At 42.8% G+C, this 19,390-nt stretch overlaps 1 protein-coding gene across 8 annotated transcripts in view; it reads left to right on the forward strand.

Moving 5' to 3' along the window:
• The first annotated feature begins 341 nt into the window (after positions 1-341).
• Positions 342-19,390, forward strand: part of LOC119841564 (activity dependent neuroprotector homeobox) — a 43,724-nt gene continuing 24,675 nt past the window's right edge. Inside the window, exons 1-3 of one of the 8 annotated variants that reach the window (XM_043495535.1) lie at positions 342-701; positions 14,597-14,755; positions 17,263-17,334. In XM_043495535.1, the coding sequence (XP_043351470.1) occupies positions 14,719-14,755; positions 17,263-17,334 (109 nt within the window). In that variant the 5' untranslated portion in view covers positions 342-701; positions 14,597-14,718. Of the gene's footprint in view, positions 702-10,249; positions 14,756-17,262; positions 17,335-19,390 lie in introns of those variants that run through there. The other 7 variants (XM_038369075.2, XM_038369077.2, XM_043495537.1 and 4 more) reach the window with 7 other exon arrangements.

Genomic DNA, 19,390 nt, shown 5'->3' on the forward strand with positions numbered 1-19,390 from the left:
GGCAGGATGTAGTTCCGGCTGGGGGGTGGCGGAAGGATAAACAGGCGGCGCCAAACCCCGCTGAGGCCCCAGCCGCAGGGCGCGGCGCCTCCTAGCGGGACCGGGGTAGATCCCGCCGCCGGCTCCCCCTCTCGCGAGAGCCCCCCCCATCGGCAGGGTTATGTAACCTGCTTCCCCTCCCCCTTCCCTTAAAGAACCCGCACCCCGAAGCGGGATGGGGTCTAGGCGAACAGGACCCCATCGGGGCTCAGGCCCCCTCCCCCCCGGGGCGCGGCCCCCTCCCCTCCCGCTGGACAATGAGTCCCGTATGCTAATGAGAGTCTCGCGTCACTTCCGCTCTTTCTCGGCCGCCATCTTGGCCAGGGCAGGTTCTGGGCAGGAGGGACCCGGCTGTATTGTCTGCAGGGCGCCCAGGGAGCCCCCCCCGGCCCGGAGCCTGACACCCCCCCTCCGGGGACCGAGCGCAGTGGAGCCGCCACCGCCCCCTCCCCCCGGGACCTGCTCACCATAGGCCACCCCCACACACACTCACCCCCCCGCCATCCAGCCCCCTTTGTCTCCCCCGCGCCGCCGCCGGCTCCGCTCCGCCCGCCCAGGGACCCGGGCGGCGCCAGGGAGGCAGCTCCGCGCACCCCCACCCCCAGCCAGAGGTGCCGGGGGAGCGCCCGCCCTCCTCCGTTGAGGAGAGCCCAGGCAGGTAGGTGAGTCCGCGGGTCCGAGCCGGGGGGCGAGCAGCCCCCTCCCCCCGGTCTGTGCATCTGCCTTCCACCCGTAAGCACCGGGGCAGAGCCCGTGCAGCCCTCTCCTCAGCCGCTGGGCAGGAGCCCCATGCCGGCCCCACACCGTGCAGTGTCCGCCTCGATGCCCGCTGCAGGCGGGGGCTGCGGAGTTTGCGGGCAGCTCCCACCCCTCTTCGCAGCTGCACACATGTGGAAAAGACTTGCATGCACTGAAGAGGCTAGTTCTTCCTCGGTGCTTTGGCCCGCTCTCCCGCCTGCAGGGACTGCTACCGGCTTTCCCTCTCCCTTCCCGGGGCCCGTACGGCAGATGCAGCCCCAGCCTCCTCCCTCAGTCCCTCCTCACGCCCGGCGGCGGAGGCTGCACATGGATGTGCCTCGAGGATGGCTTTCATTGCATGGGCTGCACTGGCGGCGGTGGATGGGGGGTGAAGCGGCTGAGATGGATCAGTGAATGTATGGATCCATCACCTTTAGCATCTCAGCGCTGTCTTTAACGTGCCGCCTGCCTGGTGAAGGTCCCTAATGGCCGAGTTGGCGCTGGAGAGTGGCCGGAAAGCAGTGCTGGCTGCGCTGCAATGAATGGAGACTGGAGCAGTCTCCCCCCACTAGCCGGGGTGTCTGTCTGCTGGAAAAGGCGCGATTCATGACTGGTCCCTTGAGCAGAACAGGCTGGAGTAACATTCACCCAGCCACTCATCCTCCCCTTTCTCTCTCCATCCCGGGTCATAGCTACTGTAACCCATTTCTCAGACAAAGGCAGGAGAAATTAAGCCCTAAAATGTTGCATTCTGCCTCTGCCGTTTGAAGGTTGCACCCTCCTCATCTACTCACTCCATCATGTTGCTTTTCGTTCTTGGTTGCAGTCTAAGTGGATTTTTTTTAAAAGCATCAACGTGAATGTGACTCCTTTTTTTTTTTTTTTTTTTTTGGTATGCGTTGGGGCTGGATTAAAGCTATATTGTTGCATCTGGTTTATGGCCATGGAAGAAAAATACCAGCTCCCACCCAAAATGCACCGCAGCCAATTCGGTGGAAAGGAGAGATGAGTGTTCAAGTCAGTAGGGGGCGCATTCTCTACACTGGGTAAGGTTGCTGCAGAGAGGGGGAAGGGCCCCAGATGCATAGAGAGGAGCTGCCACACAGCGCCTTCTACAGACCTGGGAAAATGGGCCTATCACTAAGTGCTCACTTGCTCTTATGAGCTGACAGCAGCATAGTAAAGGATTTAGTGAATAGAGCAGTGATTTAGAGAAGAATCTGATCACTTCAATATGTTTTTTGGAACTACAGTGACCAAATTGTGTTCTTGGCATCAAATTCTCAGTGCCATTCCCAATACTACTACTACTATGTACTTTCATTCAGCTCATAGGGGTTGATCAACTCTGTGCCACTATAATCATCTGAGATCACTTTTGAAGTTGACAGAATACTTGTATTCAGAGATCACACAGATTAAATGGAAAAATGAGAGAACTAGAGTACTTGGATGACTTCTGTCTCTTTTGCAAGGCTGTACATGGACCTCCATGGAGAATGTAGTAATTGTAGGAAAACTTGATTGTGGCTTGTGGTACCATCTGCTTTATAAACTTGCATGGCTTTTTCACACATTCTGAATGCATGGCAGTAGTCATGTAGAAACTTCAATGTTATGGTGCATTACTAAAGCATTGAGTGCTTTATCTGTAAGCTGAGTTAAGCAATGCTTTGCTTGGACAACTGGGATTCCTCCATAATTTTGACTCATGATTTTGGTTTTAATGAAAATATTTGACAGGCTTAAGAGCTTTGTATCTTTTAGAAAAATATGACAGAACTTTCCTTGGTTTATGCCATGATGTTTCCATTAACTTTGTTCATATTTGAACATTGATGGGGCGGGAGGATGTGTTTAGATGAAGTAGTATTGTCACTACTTGTGCAGCACAGTATGGCCTACTTAAATACATTCAGATTGAATTGCCTGGCTTCCAGGTAGCAGCAGTGCAATTCAAGTAACCTGGGTTTCAGCCGGACCATCTGGAAAAACTGAACTTTCACTTGGGGAGAATGGTAACTGTAACAGCTATAAAGATTTACCAACACTTCGTATCACAGTTACCATCCCTTTGGATGTGCAAAATGAACCATCCTCTTAAAACCAGTTGCTTTTAAAACAAAACAAATTAATCAATGTCTTGTACTGTTCGTAATATATATTTTACAGATGTTGGGTAGCAATTTAGTATCAACCAAATCCAACCAATATCTTTCTTACAATATGTAGTGAAGTTGGAGTATTATACAGAAATGAAAAGAATCATATTCTGTTGCTACTAAAAATTGCCACTTGAGGCTGATTCATTTGTAACATGGTTGTTAAATCTTTGCTGAAGATGCTTCCAGTATACACAAAGATAAGCCTTAGAACGGAGATGTCTTTTTGACATACAGTTGATAACATGTCCCAACATAGAAATATTTAAGCAGAATATTAAGCTTGTTTATATTTGTGAATTTATTACACTTTATACAGGTTTTAACTTCTTTGCTAAAAGTGATTTTGACCTGTCCACAGTAGTTTTTATTTATTTTATTTGGCTTTTCAGCACTTAACAGTGATTGACGTGTTTAACCTGTTCAAAGTTTGCAGTCAGCTTTAAGAAGCTAATGGAATCTTTTATGTCTGAAACAGTTAACTGTTTAGTACCCAATGTTTCAAATACTGACTCATATTTATAACTCTAAGTCCTGGTGACATGAGAATGAACTATAGAAAACAACTTCATTTTCCCCCCATAATGCTTAAATTTGCCTTTAATGCCTAAATGTGTATTGGGTAAAGCAACTAGTGTTTAAAAAAACATTAATGTAAGAGCATTAGTTTTAAATGTTGGGAGGTAAATAGTGTTTTGAATGTGTGAGAAAATATGAAAGGTGATTTGTATTTGCTTTAAGAAAAAGGGCATGTAGGTTAAGAACAGAATGTGGTGGTATTCAATATGTTTGGGGCTGAGAGCCCTATTTTAGAAGAACTTCTAGATTGCTTTTGAAAAGCATGCTCTGCAGCATTAAACTGAGAAGCTTTTCGTTGTATGCAGGATTGAAGGTACCAGTTGTCAGAAGATGCCAACTCTTGTATATTATTTTGCATGAACTTATAATGGTTCCTTAAGAGAGCATTTTAATTGAGCATAGAAAGTAATTCAGTGATATTATACTGTACTAGACTCTCCACTTCATTAACTGACTCCTAAATTAGAAGGGGAATACCAACTAGATTTCTAAATAAGTGCATATACAAGCCCTCTCTGTGCAAGGTAAGTTGTGCTTCCAACGTACACCAGCATGAATAAGGGATGGCTATTCCCCCCCAGCTTTGGTACATGAGAATAACTGCAACCTTTGAAAATGACTATTAAAAATGTTATAAAGCCGCACTTCTAACATGCATGGCTGTATCTCAGCGACATGTGCATTGGTAGAATTAAGACAATGTATACACAGTCTAAACCATAAATTTTATATGACTTGTTTTTAATGGGGAAGATGACATCTAGCTTTATTAGTGTAAAGGAAAAAATTGGAATAAATATTTGGGTAGGAGAAAAGACACGAGAACTAAAGACTCTAATTTACTTATTTTGGAGAAGCTCTAAATGAACAAACTGTAGCAGTCAGATTAGCAATTTATAAAATAGAAAATTATCTTCACTTTAATATTTGTGCACAAAGGTTGAGAGAGAGAGGAAAAAAACAAGATTAGATTACGATCATCCTCATCAGGATCTGAAGTCTTTAGGATGTATATTTTAAATCAGATCCCCAAAAGAGAAATGTAGTGAATAGCAATTTGATTTAAATTGTACACCTGTTGTGTGCTCTACCCAGAGATGTCCTTTGGTAGTCACTGGCCCCTTAGGATACTTGTACCCTGGTTTTTTTTTTTTTTGCTCAGTCAAGTTGGCATTTCAGTTGTGTTGAGCCCTCTTAATGCTCATTAAGATGTAGGCTAATATGTTTGAAGGCATGTTAGTTGGCCTTTCAGCTTTCAAACATATTAGCCTACATCTTAACAAGCATTAGGGCTTTTCAATCATAGTTTACCAGGCCTTAGTTTAATAAGGACTGGTACATTACAACCCCTAGTGTGGACACAGTTATACCGGTACGTGTATTTATATTGGTATAATTTTTTCCTGTTCAGGAAAGATTATAAGCTATATGAATATAAGCATGTTTTATAGAGGTATATAGCCATGTCTACACTACAGTGGCGTAGCCACAGTGCCATATGTATGCTGCTGTGATGCAGCGGATGTAGGCTATGGTAACAGAATGGATTTTTCTGCTCCTGTAGGAACTCCACCTTCCTGAGTGACAGTAGCTAGGTTGACAGAAGCATTCTTCTGCTGACCTGTGTGTGTCAGACTGGCATAACTACGTCAGTCAGGGGAGTGGATGGCCATTGCTGTGTTGACCTAAGTTTTATGAGTGAACAAGGCCTAAGGCATGGTCCACACTTACATTATATCAGCACAGCTATATTGGTCAGGGGTGTGAGAGAACCATGACCCCGATCAACATAGTTATGCTTACAAAATCCCCAGCATGGTCACAGGTGTGTCAGTGGAAGAGTGCTTCTGTTGACATACCTGATGTTGTCTGGGGAGATGGTGTTCCTACACTAACAGAAAAACTCCTGTCAGTGTATACTGTGTCTGCACTAGGGGACTATACCAACACAGGCTCTGCAGCATAGACATTACCTAACTGTCCACACTAGCATGGAGGGATGTACCACTTTAACTATACCAGTAAAGGTAAAGTGGTACAATTTTTGTGTTTAGACAAAGTCTAACTTGCCTGGACTAACATGATATAAAAAACACACCCTTTTGGGGGAAATGGGTTCACTCTGGACTTTCAAGAGAATCTTCATCTTGACATAAAATATCTAAAGATCTACTTGAGATCAGATTAAGGAAACTAGTTAGTTTTATTTACCTGCCCAAAGGCCATATGTTTTAAGAAAAAAATGTATGCTGTTGATACCTTCATTGCAGTTGAGATTGGAAGTCCAAATCTGAGGCCCACATTTGGAGGGCATCACTTTAATCTCACATACATTGGTATTTTTTGAATGTGTGACATTTTTTGGTTTTAAAAAAGAGTGGAACAAATGCCATATTTGTCTGCAGTGAGTCACTGTCAGTTAAACCATTTATATCCTTAGTTTTAAAAAAACTTGGCATTTAAAAATGGTTTGGAAGAAAACTGATTTTGGCTGTTGGGTTCTAAACTTGTGTAATTGTGTCCCAGTGCGCACAACAGACTTGCACATTCTTGATTGAACAGGTCAGCTGGCAAAATATGTATTTTTAAGATAAAATACTACTAAGGTGATGTTTAAAACTTCAATAATTTAAAAAAAAATTTAAAAACCCCAACCTCCTCAGCCATTGAAAGTTAACACTCTGGGTGGTTTCAGAGTAGCAGCCATGTTAATCTGTATTCGCAAAAAGAAAAGGAGTACTTGTAGCACCTTAGAGACTAACAAATTTATTTGAGCATAAGCTGTAGCTCACGAAAGCTTATGCTCAGATAAATTTGTTAGTCTCTAAGGTGCCACAAGTACTCTGGGTGGATGGTTTTGTCTCATTCAGCCAATCATTTTAACATTTATGGGGGGCATGCTTTTAGCCAGGGCCTTTCAGTTCTGTCTCAGCTGTTCTCCTGTCCTTCAGTCCCCTGACTTCCAGCTGTTCTCTTGCCTTTACCCAGTTTTACCTGTTCTGTTTAAGCTGCTTGATTCCTGACATGACTCCAGAGCTAGCAGTTCTTTGCTGATGCAGTGGAGCCAAATAACATTTTTTGGTATTGATGTGGATCAGTGGCAGTGAGACAACAAGTCTCTTGGTTACTTAGAAAAGAGTTTAAAATACTTTTCTCTAAATATCTAAAAACTGTGTTGTATGGTTTTTGATTCCCACTGCTCCAACCATGAAGTCTTTTGAATATCAAAGGCACATGAGCCAGCCCAAAGACAGCAGCTGAGGTGGATTAGTGCTGGAATCTAGTCAGGGAGTTGGAGTGCTTGGGAATTATCTAGGCAAAAAAGGGAAGGAAGGTAGGAATATATGGAGGGAGAAGTCTGTATATAAGGTCTTGTCCAACCCCACAGACTAGTTACATTTTTGTTTGGGATACATATGGGGATTGTGGGGGGAGAAAAAACTGAATTGGTTGTTACTTATTAACTAGTTAAAATGTAAAAATAGCCTGTTAGCTAAGATCTAGCCAATTGGCTAGTGTTTTATGAATTTAATATATAATACATCCACTATCTGAGGAGTACATCACACATTGGCTGGGGTATTGACTAGATCAGGGATTCTCAAACTTCATTGCATTGTGACCCTCTTCTGACAGCAAAAATTACTACATGACCCCAGGATGGGAAGACTGAAGCTTGAGCTGGCCGGAGCAAAGCCAAAATTGCCCCAGGAAAAGGGCCAAAGTCGAAATCCAAAATCTTCAGCCTCAGGCCCGGGGCCTGTAATCTGAGCCCCGCCACGCAGGGCTGAAGCCCTCTGGCTTCGGCCCAAGGCAGCGGAGCTTTGACTTTGGGCCTGGGCTTCAGCAAATCTAATGCCAGCCCTTGTGATCCCATTAAAATGGAGTGACATCCAGTTTGAGAACCGCTGTAGTAGATTGTAACGTTCCGGAGTGCATGTCAGTATATGCACCCTTTTGCAGTGCTTTGCTACTCATCATTCACCAGCACACCTCAGCAATGTGTATTACTGGTTTTGGCACATCAAATCACCTGGATGCAGCTTACATGTTTTGTTTCTGTGTTTTAAATTTAGAAAGACTTAATAAATGTCTCTTGGTAAGAATCTAAAGAGCTTACAAAGTGTCAGAATGCTTCTTGGAATGCTCCAAACAGCAAGTGTGAACACTTGAGTATTCCACATGATTAGGGCCCTACCAATTCACAGCCATGAAAAACGTGTCATGGACTATGAAATCTGGTCTTTTGTGTGCTTTTACCCTATACTATACAGATTTCACAGGGGAGACAAATGTTTCTCAAATTCAAGGTTTTGACCCAAAAGGGAGTTGCAGGGGGGTGACAAGGTTATTTTAGGAGTATCATGGTATTGCCACCCTTACTTCTGCACTGACTTCAGAGCTTGGCAGTGGGGATTGATCCTGCTTTGAGCAGGGGATTGGACTAGAGGACCTCCTGAGGCCCTTCCAACCCTGATATTCTATGAGTGTGGCGGCTGTTGGCCAGGCGCCCAGCTCTGAAGGCAATACCCCTCCAGCAGCAGCGCAGAAGTAAGTGTGGCAATACCATACCTTACTTCTATGCTGCTGCCTTCAGAGCTGGACAGTGGTGACTGCTGATTGAGGGCCCAGATCTACAGGCAGCAGCACAGAAGAAAGGGTGGCAATACCATAGTATGCCATCCTTACTTCTCTGCGCTGCTCTGTCTTCAGAGCTGAGCTTCTGTCCAGCAGCCGCTGCTCTCCAGCTGCTTGGCTCCGAAGGGAGCGCCACCACGAGCAGCAGCACAGAAATGAGGGTACTGCAACTCCCCCTACAATAACCTTGCAACCCCCCACAACTCCTTTTTGGGTCAGGATACCTACAATTACAATACTGTGAAATTTCAGATTTAAATATCTGAAATAATGAAATTTATGGTTTTAAAAAAAAAATCCTATGACTATGAAATTGACCAAAATAGACCATGAATTTGGTAGAGCCCTACATGATTAAGCTTCCAGCAAAAAATTTTGCTTTGGAATTTTTCATATCTAGTTTTATCCCAGAGGAGAATTATTTTTGAAATTTGAGGAATATTCATTTAGCCTTTGTTTCCACTCATTGAACTGTATATCATGATATAAAAAAATCATGACCTCTTTTGAGGCTTTATTACATTCAACACAAAAGTCTTTAAGAAATAGCTATGGAGAAGTGAGAATGGCATACTGAGCATGTGCAGTACATATTGCACTGCAGCTATTGGAGTGTGTGTGTGTGTGTGTGTGTGTGTGTGTGTATATATATATATATATGTGTGTGTATATATATATATATATGTGTGTGTGTATAAAAAAAATATAATTGGCTATTTCAAATGCTCATTTAAAGGAGGTATTAAAGGGGCTACTATGTGTGATGGCATGCCTTCTCGGCCATTGGTGCCTCCAGTTTTAGACTTCCTGTACACTTAATATATTGTGCCATACACACTGGACAACTTTTGATATTATTTTCTAGGGCACGTCAGAAAGGTCGATTCCTGCTTTGTGTATTTAAATGTTTGCATGGTCAAATTAGCAACTTTTTTTAAAATCACAAACCTAAATTATTGTGACATTTTAGTTCAGGTTCTAAACTAGGGATGGGCAAATTTTTGGCCCGAGGGCCACATCGGGGTTCCAAAACTGTATGGAGGGCCGGGTAGGGAAGACTGTGCCTCCCCAAACAGCCTGGCCCCCACCCTCTCCCACTTTCCGCCCCCTGACTGCCCCCCTCAGAACCTCCAACCCATCCAAACCGCCCTGCTCCTTGTCCCCTGACCGCCCCTGCCCCTAACTGCCCCCCCACCCCGGGACCCCATCTCCTAGCTAAACCCCCTTGCTCCCTGTCCCCTGACTGCTCCGACCCTTATCCACATCCCTGCCCCTGACAGGCCCCCTGGAACTCCCATGCTTATCCAACCCCATTTGTTCCCCGTCCTCTGACCCCCCCCCCCGAACCTCTGCCCCATCAAACCGCTCCCTGCCCCTTATCCAACCCCCTGGCCCCGCCCCAGCCCCCTTACCATGCTGCTCAGAGCAGCATGTCTGACACCGTGCCACCTGGCTGGAGCTAGATGCGCTGCCCTGCATGAACGCACGGCCCCGCTGCCCAGAGCGCTGCCCATGTGGCTGTGAGGGAGGGGCGTGGGGCTAGCCTCCCGGGCCAGGAGCTCAGGGGCCGGGAAGGCCAGTCCCGCTGGCCAGATGTGGCCTGCGGGTCGTAGTTTGCCCACCTCTGTTCTAAACACAAGTCAGGAAATTCAAAGTTATGGTTCTCAAATAAATGAAAATTTGGCCATGTTGCACAGAAAATTAAAACAAGAACATTATTAACATTACATATGCTTACTAGCAGTTGGTAAGGAAATAGATAATTCCTGTTCAAACTGTGCAGTTAGTGTACACACCCAGTAGGTGGAGCTTTTGGTACCAATGGAAAATTCCAGAAATCAAGAAAGAATGAAAAGTGTGAATTAGAACAGGGGTTCTCAACCTATTTCTTTCTGAGGCCCCCCCTGCCCCCCAACATGCTATAAAAATTCCATAGCCCATCTGTGCCACAACAGCTGTTTTTCTGCATATAAAAGCCAGGGCCAGCGTTAGGGGGTAGTAGGCAGGGCAATTGCCCAGGGCCCTGTGAAGCTAAGTTGCTCAGGCTTTGACTTCAGCCCCAGGCACTGGGGCTTCGGCTTTCTGCCCTGGGCCCTAGCAAGTCTACTGCCAATGCTGCTTAGTGGACCCCTTGAAACCTGCTCGTGGCCCCCCAGTGGGCTCTGGACCCCTGATTGAGAACCACTGAGTTAGAATATCCCTGTCTGATGGGCAAAGGATGAGAGAGAGATTTTTAACCTAAAAAGGGGAACGAAGAGGAAGAAATCTCAGCTGTACGGTTGATACTTCTGTCATTAGAACCTTGCCTGCCTTTCATTAGGGTTCTTTATGTATGATGGGAAGCTGGAGACCCTTATGCAAGAGCAGCCAACATGAAGCTGGACTGTAAGCCCAAAAAGATCAGAGACAAGGAACTTCTAGAGCGTTGACTGATCATTGCTGTTCCTGTGGTCTTAGGCAGGGAAATGCAGTATGCATAAGAATTTCCTGCACAGGGATTTTTATAGGTGTGCTGTAAAACCATGCTGTAGATGAACTCTCCATCACTTCTCCCGCCCCCTAGCCCCCCCGGGGAATATATACTTGGTTATATAAACAGTTAAAATGGAAAACTGATGAACTTCACATTGGTCAGGGAAGTAGTGCTAACAGTCATTTTGTTTTAGAGAGCCAGACAACCTGAATTTTTGTGATTAGCTAATTTAAAATATCCAGTTTCTGATACAGCATTTCTTAAATAGTATATTCTGAATATTTAAAAAAAAAATTTTTTTTTTAGGCGTTAGACTTTCCAGTAGTGGAGAAACTGACTTAGTTGGGTGGGAAGAGGTGGGACTTGACTGTACATAATGAAGTAAACTGTACAAAGTAAACAAACTGAACAAATAAAGAAATAATTGTTTCTTTCTTTAAGTTATAGTGATATTGGTATTGAAACTGTAGCACATATAAAATTTTCAGAAGGTATGTGATGTCTTTTTCAAGTTTTCATTCTATAAAAGCAGCTAGCATAGTCTCAGTCCAACTGTGGACACAGCCTATGAGCACATAGGATATGTCTACACTGCGTTTGGATTGTGTGATTAGACATACCATGCTAGTTTTTTCTAGTTTGCACAGGTGCCAATAGCAGTGAAGCCATGGCAGCATGGGATTCAATGAGGCCTACCTGCCCAAGTACAAGTCTGGGTATGCACTTGGGTGTCTAGCCCACACTGAAATCTGTGCTGCCTATTCACTGATATTGATATAAGTGCTAGCTGGATTAAAGGTAGGTCAGGTATGTCTGAATGTGCTGCAGTTACAACTTTGATTGCAACATAGATATACATGTAGTTAGGACCATCAAACTAATCTCAGGGCTTCAGTATGGTGTTAACTCGAGATATAACTCTGGTCACCCTTAACCTGACTCCGCTCCACACGCATAAATCTTTAGTTTGAGTTAAATTGTGCTTTACCTGGCTCATAAGGGTTGATACTCAAGTGCTGCTGCTGTTTGAGCTAGTAATGCAGTGAGGATGCAGCTACAGGCTACAGCTGGAGTTAGTATAATTCATTATCTGCTAATCCCCTCATTCTGCAAATCTATTTGCTTTGTGTAGTTTGAGTGCAGTGTGGTTTACAGTGTGTCCACTCTTGAGCAAGGTTAGCTTGAGTAGAGTAACTCGTTAACTGTAGCAGTGAAAGCAAGCCCTTGTTCAAGGACCGATCTACCATGAGTGAACTCCTACCAACTGACAAGCTGAGTACAGTATCTGTTGTTTGTGACAGAGTGGGGGTGAAATAGGTGTTTTTGTTGTCCATAAAGAAATTACCAGGAGTGTAGTGTGTTTTATATTGAAAACCAATCTCCTTCATAAGTTTATAGCTTTTACTGGAAAAGTGAAACATTAGTAGTGGCTCTCTAGAAGTGGTGTGCACCAGTAACTCCCATTGGTTTCACAGGGAGCTGTGGGTGCTCAGTACCTCTGAAAGTCAGCTGGAGCTGTTTTACTACCATGTGAGGAGTAGTCTGACAGAGGGAAAATGAAGTATTTAATATAAACAAATGGTGGCTGTGTCAGGATTCAAACCATTTATTCCTCTCAGTGCAGAAACAAAGCTATCCAGAAGCCACACTTACCCTTTCAGGGAGGTTTCTGTGTCAGCTTTTCTTTCTCTGCCACTTCTCTCTCTGGCTTTTGTCACTCTGTTGTTTTTTTTTTTTCTCTGTGATGTCCCTGACCCTGCTGTGTTTTTTTTCCTTGGCTTTCTCTCCCATCTCTCTCTATTCTGTCCCCCAGGCTCTTGGTGCTGTTTCTGCCTGCTGCTCAAATCCGCTTGGCTCAACTGCTATGGAATGTTCAGGTGCCAGTGTTCCAGCCCCCTCCTGGTAAACAGGCATCTCCCATCATTCACCTTGTGGTGGGCAGAGCACAATAGGATACATGGCTGAATAGTTCATAGGCACAAGGCGGTTACATTTCTCTTACTGGGGGAGCCATAATTTAATATTTTCAGAATAGTATGTTCAAAAATCTCAACTATAATGTTGTATTAACAGTCTTTTATTCATTCTACTTTCATGGCTGGCTTCTCAGAGCATGCTACTGCGCATAATTAACTAAGGGGGGTCTTTGGAAATAGACCATACTTAAAATGTACATTGACTAGTGAAGCCAGAGAAAAAAGTGGAGTCTCATAGGAAACTAACATGTTTTACTTCTTTGAACTAAGAAGCATGCATCTGCAGCCTGTTCTGATACATGCTATTGTGTTGTACTTTTTTATATCTCAACCAATAATTCCCTTTAACTCGTAAAATGTCAGTAAAATGAGACTCTGCTATTGGAGAAAATGTTTCAGGATTTTTAAAATTCAGAAAAATGCCAGAGGCTTGATGATCATGATTTGTACCATGTAGAGTAACTAGTTTCAGTCTTTGGGGGTGGACTTGTTTGACCCTGCCACAGAATGAAGTGCCCTGCTTTGCTCGGTGATCACATCTTCAGGTTGATGTAGTAATTGTAACTGATGTGCTCCAAATGGGCCTCAGCCAGGCAGGTAGTTTATATAATTGATCTTCAGGTGGGAGAGAAGAATATGAAGTGATCGGGACTTGACAGAAATGCAAAGGACTGACTATTCATTCTGTCCAGTCCTCTGTCCGAAAAGTAATCCAGTATGGCAGGGAAATAAATTTATTGTTTATAGTAAAAATATTTTTCAAATAAAATAACTGTTTCCCCAATCTTAGTCAATAACCCAGTTTACTAGTATGTAATGTAAATCTCTTCTTTAGAATGTAAATTCTGAGGTTTTTAAAACAATAGTTAAATTTTAAGTCTTTGCTTTAAACTTATGTATTTAATACATTATATTGTGTCATATCAGCCCATTAAAGTTTAATTTCCATAACAAACTTAGTCCACAAATTTCCAGAAACTTAATCCAGTTCCTGTAATGGTGCCAATACTTCATTAGGGTGTGGGTGTTGTCAGGAAGTTTTGAAATCCATGAGACTATCACTTGAATCAAACAACTCATAGGGGAAAATCTGGTAAACTTTTTCTCCTCTGTCTGAAAAGCTCTAGTAAGTTAATGGTCAACTAAAAGATATTTTGGAAGCTTTGATGGATTTGTTCACTCCTGGTTCCCTACATTGAAGTTACCTGTCTTGTTCTGCTTCAAAACCTGCCTAAAATAGAAGTACATTGATTCTTTTATTAACATGAATGAATGAGATAAAGTGCAGCAAATGGATTATAGAACATAGTCTAATATATTCCAACACCCAGGATAATCTACTTCACATCTTAGTACCAGCAGATATGAACCTGAATGAGACTGCTCTTCTGAATCTTGCCCTACTGAATATATTTCCTCATGGTTGTGGTTGACAGCCGTATTACCTTGGGCTGTATGATCTCCTAAACACTAGATTGCAAGATGGGTCTGTATTTGGATGGAAACCCCCCAAGGAGAAAACAGGTACAGTTGGTGACTCAGTAGGTGGCACTTCACCTCTTCATCAGGAATGAATCATGGCTCTAGAGGCACTGTCATGCTGAAGGTGCTGTATTTCAGATGAGATGTAAAACTGGAAGCCATAACTGCTTGTGAGATCAAAAGATGGCATGTGAATAGCAGTGTTAGTTCTGGTATCCTGGTGGAATTGCAATTTGGGTAATTGAGTTCTGAATATCAAAATATTCTACTATAGTGTCAACTAGAGGAATTTTTTGCTTAAAATTAAAACCTGCTAAAATGTTTTGTAACATTGCCAATGAAGGAAGACTGCTGAGTTAAACTCTAGCAGTACCTCTATTTCAGTCGTGATACCTGTATGTATGATTCATAATGGGCATTAGTCCTTCATGATGAAACATAATTTATAAATGTAAGACTTACTCTTATTACATTCTTATCTCTTGTCTTTAACACTTTGTTTTGTACAGCAGGATATGAGCCTTCTCCTATGTCCGGGCTTTGGCCTCACACAGTAGGTGTAATATAATCGCTGAGGTGGGCGTTCTGCAAGGAGAATTATTTTTGGAGGCTTTTGCATGAAACTTGCCCAATGAGTCTGAGACACCCAAGCACCATTAATTTTGGAGGTAAATGCCTCATAATATGTACTGAATAGAAGCGGGAAGAGTTTGAAGTATGGGCAAAAAAATTGAGGGAAGGGGCTGAATGTGTAGAATTTGGCAATTTTACACTTAAAGGAACACCAACTTGAAATCTAGATACATTTAAAAAAAAGTAAATTTTCAGGTACTACACCTGTGTTGAGTCACCCTGACTGTTTTCTTGGTTTTACAGTTAATTTACTGGCTCTTTATAAAATGTTTTCCCTTCTTCTTGTGTATAAAAACACACACAGAAGGGGAAGCTGATTATACAGGTAAATGGTGAAACTGATTGTCAAAGTACTGTCATGCACAAAGTAAAAAAACGAAGAAATATATTAATCTCAATTGTATAGTAAACTTAGCTGTCACTAGTAATGCGTAGATAAAATAATCCTGAGAAAAATGTGATTGAGTGTCCCTTTAAGTGAAACTATTCCTTAGTTTTACAAGGTATATGTTACTTTTAAATGACAACTTCATTGTTTATAACTCATTGGAAGCTTGTAAATGAAATGTTTAAAAACGTTTTCAATCATTTCCACATAAATTACTCTAAAAAGTGTGCTGAGTAGCTGGGCTTTGTATAATGGGAGGAACATAGGGGAAGAGAGAAGGTCACTTATTTAAAAAGGGGAAAAAAATTACTTTCCAAATGGATAGAAGGAAAAAAGTAAAATTTTAACTCTACCAACCTTTACAGCAGCCTTATTCAGTTTCATGTGATATTTAGATTAGTCTAAGGTTTCTTCATTATATTTGTTGGAATAAAATCAAAGTACTGATGAAATGCTAAAGATAAAGTACACTGAAAATTGTATTGAATAAATAAAGTTTGGATTAGTAAACAACAATAATGTAGTACTGGTTTACAGCCAATGGAGAAATTAAATCTGTTTTAAAGATTTGCAATTTGAGAATTGCACCAATGCTTGTCCTGTATACTGATTGAATCCTGGTTGTGCTGTTAAGTATTTCTTGAGAAATAACTACCTAATAGAGAATCTACTAAAAGGAGAGGGTGCTGCAGAGTGAAATGTAGCACAATCAATTAATAGAAAAATGCACATAATTTGGTAAACAGAGATTACCTCTCTCCACTTCTTGATTTGAGTGAAGGTGGAAGTTGTTATAGATGTTAACAAGGGCTTGTCTACACTGTGACATTGTCCACAGAACTTCTGTCTTTCTTGGGGGGGGCTTTTTTAAGTACCCGTGAAAGATAAAAGTTTTACCGACGCAAGTGGCAGTGTGAATGTGGCGCTCCGGCCGACAAAGGTAATGCCTCTCCCGGGGCTGGAAGTATTTTGTCGGCAAAAGTGCTGACAAAATACCGACAGAGCATTTACACATGCTGACTTTTAGCGACAAAACTGTGTTGACACAGTCTTGTCGCTAAAAGCTGCGTAGTGTAGACAAGCCCCAACAAACCAGTTTTTATGTAGATCAGACTTCGTCGGGGTGGGCAACTTTATGGCCCGAGGGCCACATCGGGGTTGCAAAACGGTATGGAGGGCCGGTAGGGAAGGCTGTGCCTCCGCAAACAGCCTGGCTCCCACTTCCCACCCCCTGACTGCCCCCCTCAGAACTCCCAATCCTTCCAACCCCCCCGCTCCTCGTCGTCTGACTATCCCGACCCCTATCCACACCCCCGCCCCCTGACAGGCGCCCCCCGCCCCGAACCTCCGCCCCATCCAACTGTCCCCTGACTGCCCTCCGGGACCTCCTGCCCTTTATCCAACCCCGTTCTCCCCCCCCCCCCCCCCGCTTGCCGCTCAGAGCGTCAGGACAGGCTTATTTGAAAGCCTGGGAGGTGGGCAGGCGCAAGCCGTGCTGCCCATGTGGCGGCATAGCTGCAGGGAAGGGGGGACAGCATGGGAGCGGCCGGGGAATAGCCTCCCTGGTCGGGAGCTCAGGGACTGGGCAGGACGGTCCCACGGGCTGTAGTTTGCCTACCTCTGCTTTATTAGATCATCAAGACAGACATCCTACAAACACAGTAGACTCTCTATAGATAATGTATTGGCTAGTCCATTTCAATTATGCTTGACTTGGTATGCTAAACCTTTGTCTCTAGCATTTTTGATTAACCCCCACTGACTTTGGATTAGTATGTATCTGCTGTTGTAGAGATGGCAGGAAAAGACAACATAATGTGAAATACATAATATGTGAGAGAGTGGTAGGCTTTTTTCAAATTCACTATAAAAATCTGGAGGTCTTTCCCCTCTACCATAGATCAACTGGGGTATATAACCTTTTGAATGTTTGCATTGCAATGGTATAGTCTGCGTTGCACTTTGCAGACACAGCAAAAGCTCCTGCCCTGAGTAGTTTACAACTGATTTAACTAAATATAATTCAGTCATCTAGAAGGATAAGTGAAAATGGACTTCAAGTAGAGGGAAGATACTTTTGCACAGGAAAAGGGAGGTGTTCCAAGATTAGGGTCTGTTATGAAATAATAGACTATTGTCAAGTTTTCTCTGTAGGAGTGGTTATGGAACAAGATGGAACATTGCATGAAACCAATAGTGTCCATGGGCTGCACCTCCATATTAAAGGTGAGGGTCATAGAGACTATATTTTAAACTGCTTGAGTTGCATTTAGTTTTGGGCCTTAACTTTGGGCATCCAGCGTTGAACCTTGTAATTCACCTGTCTTACCTGCTAGAATGTCTTCACTGAGTATTTAGGCCACAGCTGGATCATGGAGCTGAAGAGTTGCAACTAGAAAAGCAAAACTGAGACTTTTTTCGAAATGGGTAAAGATTTAGAGCAAGGTCTTTTTAGTACAGCTGTAGTAGTATACATTTTCTCTGTGGTCTGTTTTGCTGTTCTGACCTTTTAAAATGCAAGTGTTAAAATATTTGTGAATGTTAGATGTGAAGCTGGGAGACAAGCTTCCAAATAAAAATCCATCTGTTCAAAAAGTTTGGTTGTAGTGGTGCCTCTTTTATTGTCAAAAACAGCTTGATGTCATGGTGCATCCCAGGGAAATGTCAGATTTGTTTTTCCTGTGTAACACAGTAACTTGCTTATAAAAACTTGTTTTCTTAGGTGAATAAGATGGGACTTATTCCAACTCCGACTAAGTTGTCTTTACATTAATAGGATGTACAAGATTGGCTGTTTGAGTGCAGGTGCATACAGATTACACTTTGCATTATTCCCAAAAAGCTCAGTTGGGCAGAGAAGACTATTAGGGCATACAAGTACTTGCAAACTTGCCCATCTCTTCGGTGTACACAGATCTGATACTTTCTTTTGCAGTTCATCGCACTAATCCCAAGTCCTTGAAATGCTCAAAATCTCTCAAGTTTCCATACTTTTGTACAAGAGTAAAATAGTCACAGCATAGAGAGGAAGGATCACCCAAATATGTTCATGGAAAGAGTCAAAATTATATACATATAATTTGTAATGTCACCCAGAAGCATAGTTATTGGTTTTCATGTTGCAGCCTTAATTTTGGGGAGGGAAAATGGCATTTTAGGGAAGTTGTCCTTATAAAAATGTGTGAAGTTACCAGTGTACACTTTAAAAAAAAAAAATTACGTAAGAGGCTCAGTATTTTTAAATGGTGAGTCTAAGAAGTATTGCAGTGTCTCATAAAACATCCATTTAATTGGTAGAAATAAATAGCAGTGCACAGTAGATAAGCAAGAAATTGCTTCCCTCTTGTTTAAAACCACATTTTTTAAGTCCCGTGATTTTTCCTTTCTATCCAGTATTATAAAAATGACTTGCAACGTTAATAAAATCCCAACTCTGCACTTTTGAGCTGGCAAAGGAATTGAGCTTGAGGAGAATCTGGCCTTCTGGAGTACTCAGTTCAATACTCAATCAGTTTAAATCCTCTGCTGTTTCAAAATATAGAGCCCTTTGATAAAGGGATGGTACCATGTGTAAGTTGGATGTTTGCTCTCATCTTTACAGCTTTGGATGTTGCTGTGTTTATTGTTGCAGGACTGGTGGGCTTCTGTGCTACCTAGGGAATACTGACAACAGTAAACACTTTTCAGGAGGGCTCACGTTAACGTGTCATCCATGCAACAATACTCCTTCTCAACTGATAGTAAATAGTAACACAGCAGTGATGGTTTGGAAAGACAGGAAGTCAGAAATGAATTAAATTCCATCTCATTATCTACCAGTTTTCTGTCTTCACAGTAATTGACTTAGGGCTGAAGATTTAGGCTCAGATTTTCTAAGTCATTGTCTAGGCAGCTTTGAAAACCTCAGCCCTAATGTCCAAATCAGTGATTGCCTTTAATTTTTATTTGTGCTTTAACATTTGAGATTAACTTGTAAGTAGGTGAGAAACCCTAGTATTGCTGCTATTATGTTGCATTTTGTGTTTTTCCTTAAATATGGCATCATACTAGTTTTAACTTATACAGAACATTTTATTATAGTATTAGCTATTTCCAGATAAACTAGCTAAGGCAGGAGTGGGCAAACTTTTGGCCTGAGGGCCACATCGGGGAAAAGAAATTGTATGGTGGGCCATGAACACTCACAAAATTGGGGTTGGAGTGTGGGAGGGGGTGAGGGCTCTGGTTGTGGGTGCGGGCTCTGGGGTAGGGCTGGGGATGAGAGGTTTGGGGTACAGGAGGA

The sequence above is a fragment of the Dermochelys coriacea genome, chromosome 13, assembly GCF_009764565.3.
Source record: "Dermochelys coriacea isolate rDerCor1 chromosome 13, rDerCor1.pri.v4, whole genome shotgun sequence".
Classification (NCBI taxonomy): domain Eukaryota; kingdom Metazoa; phylum Chordata; order Testudines; family Dermochelyidae; genus Dermochelys; species Dermochelys coriacea.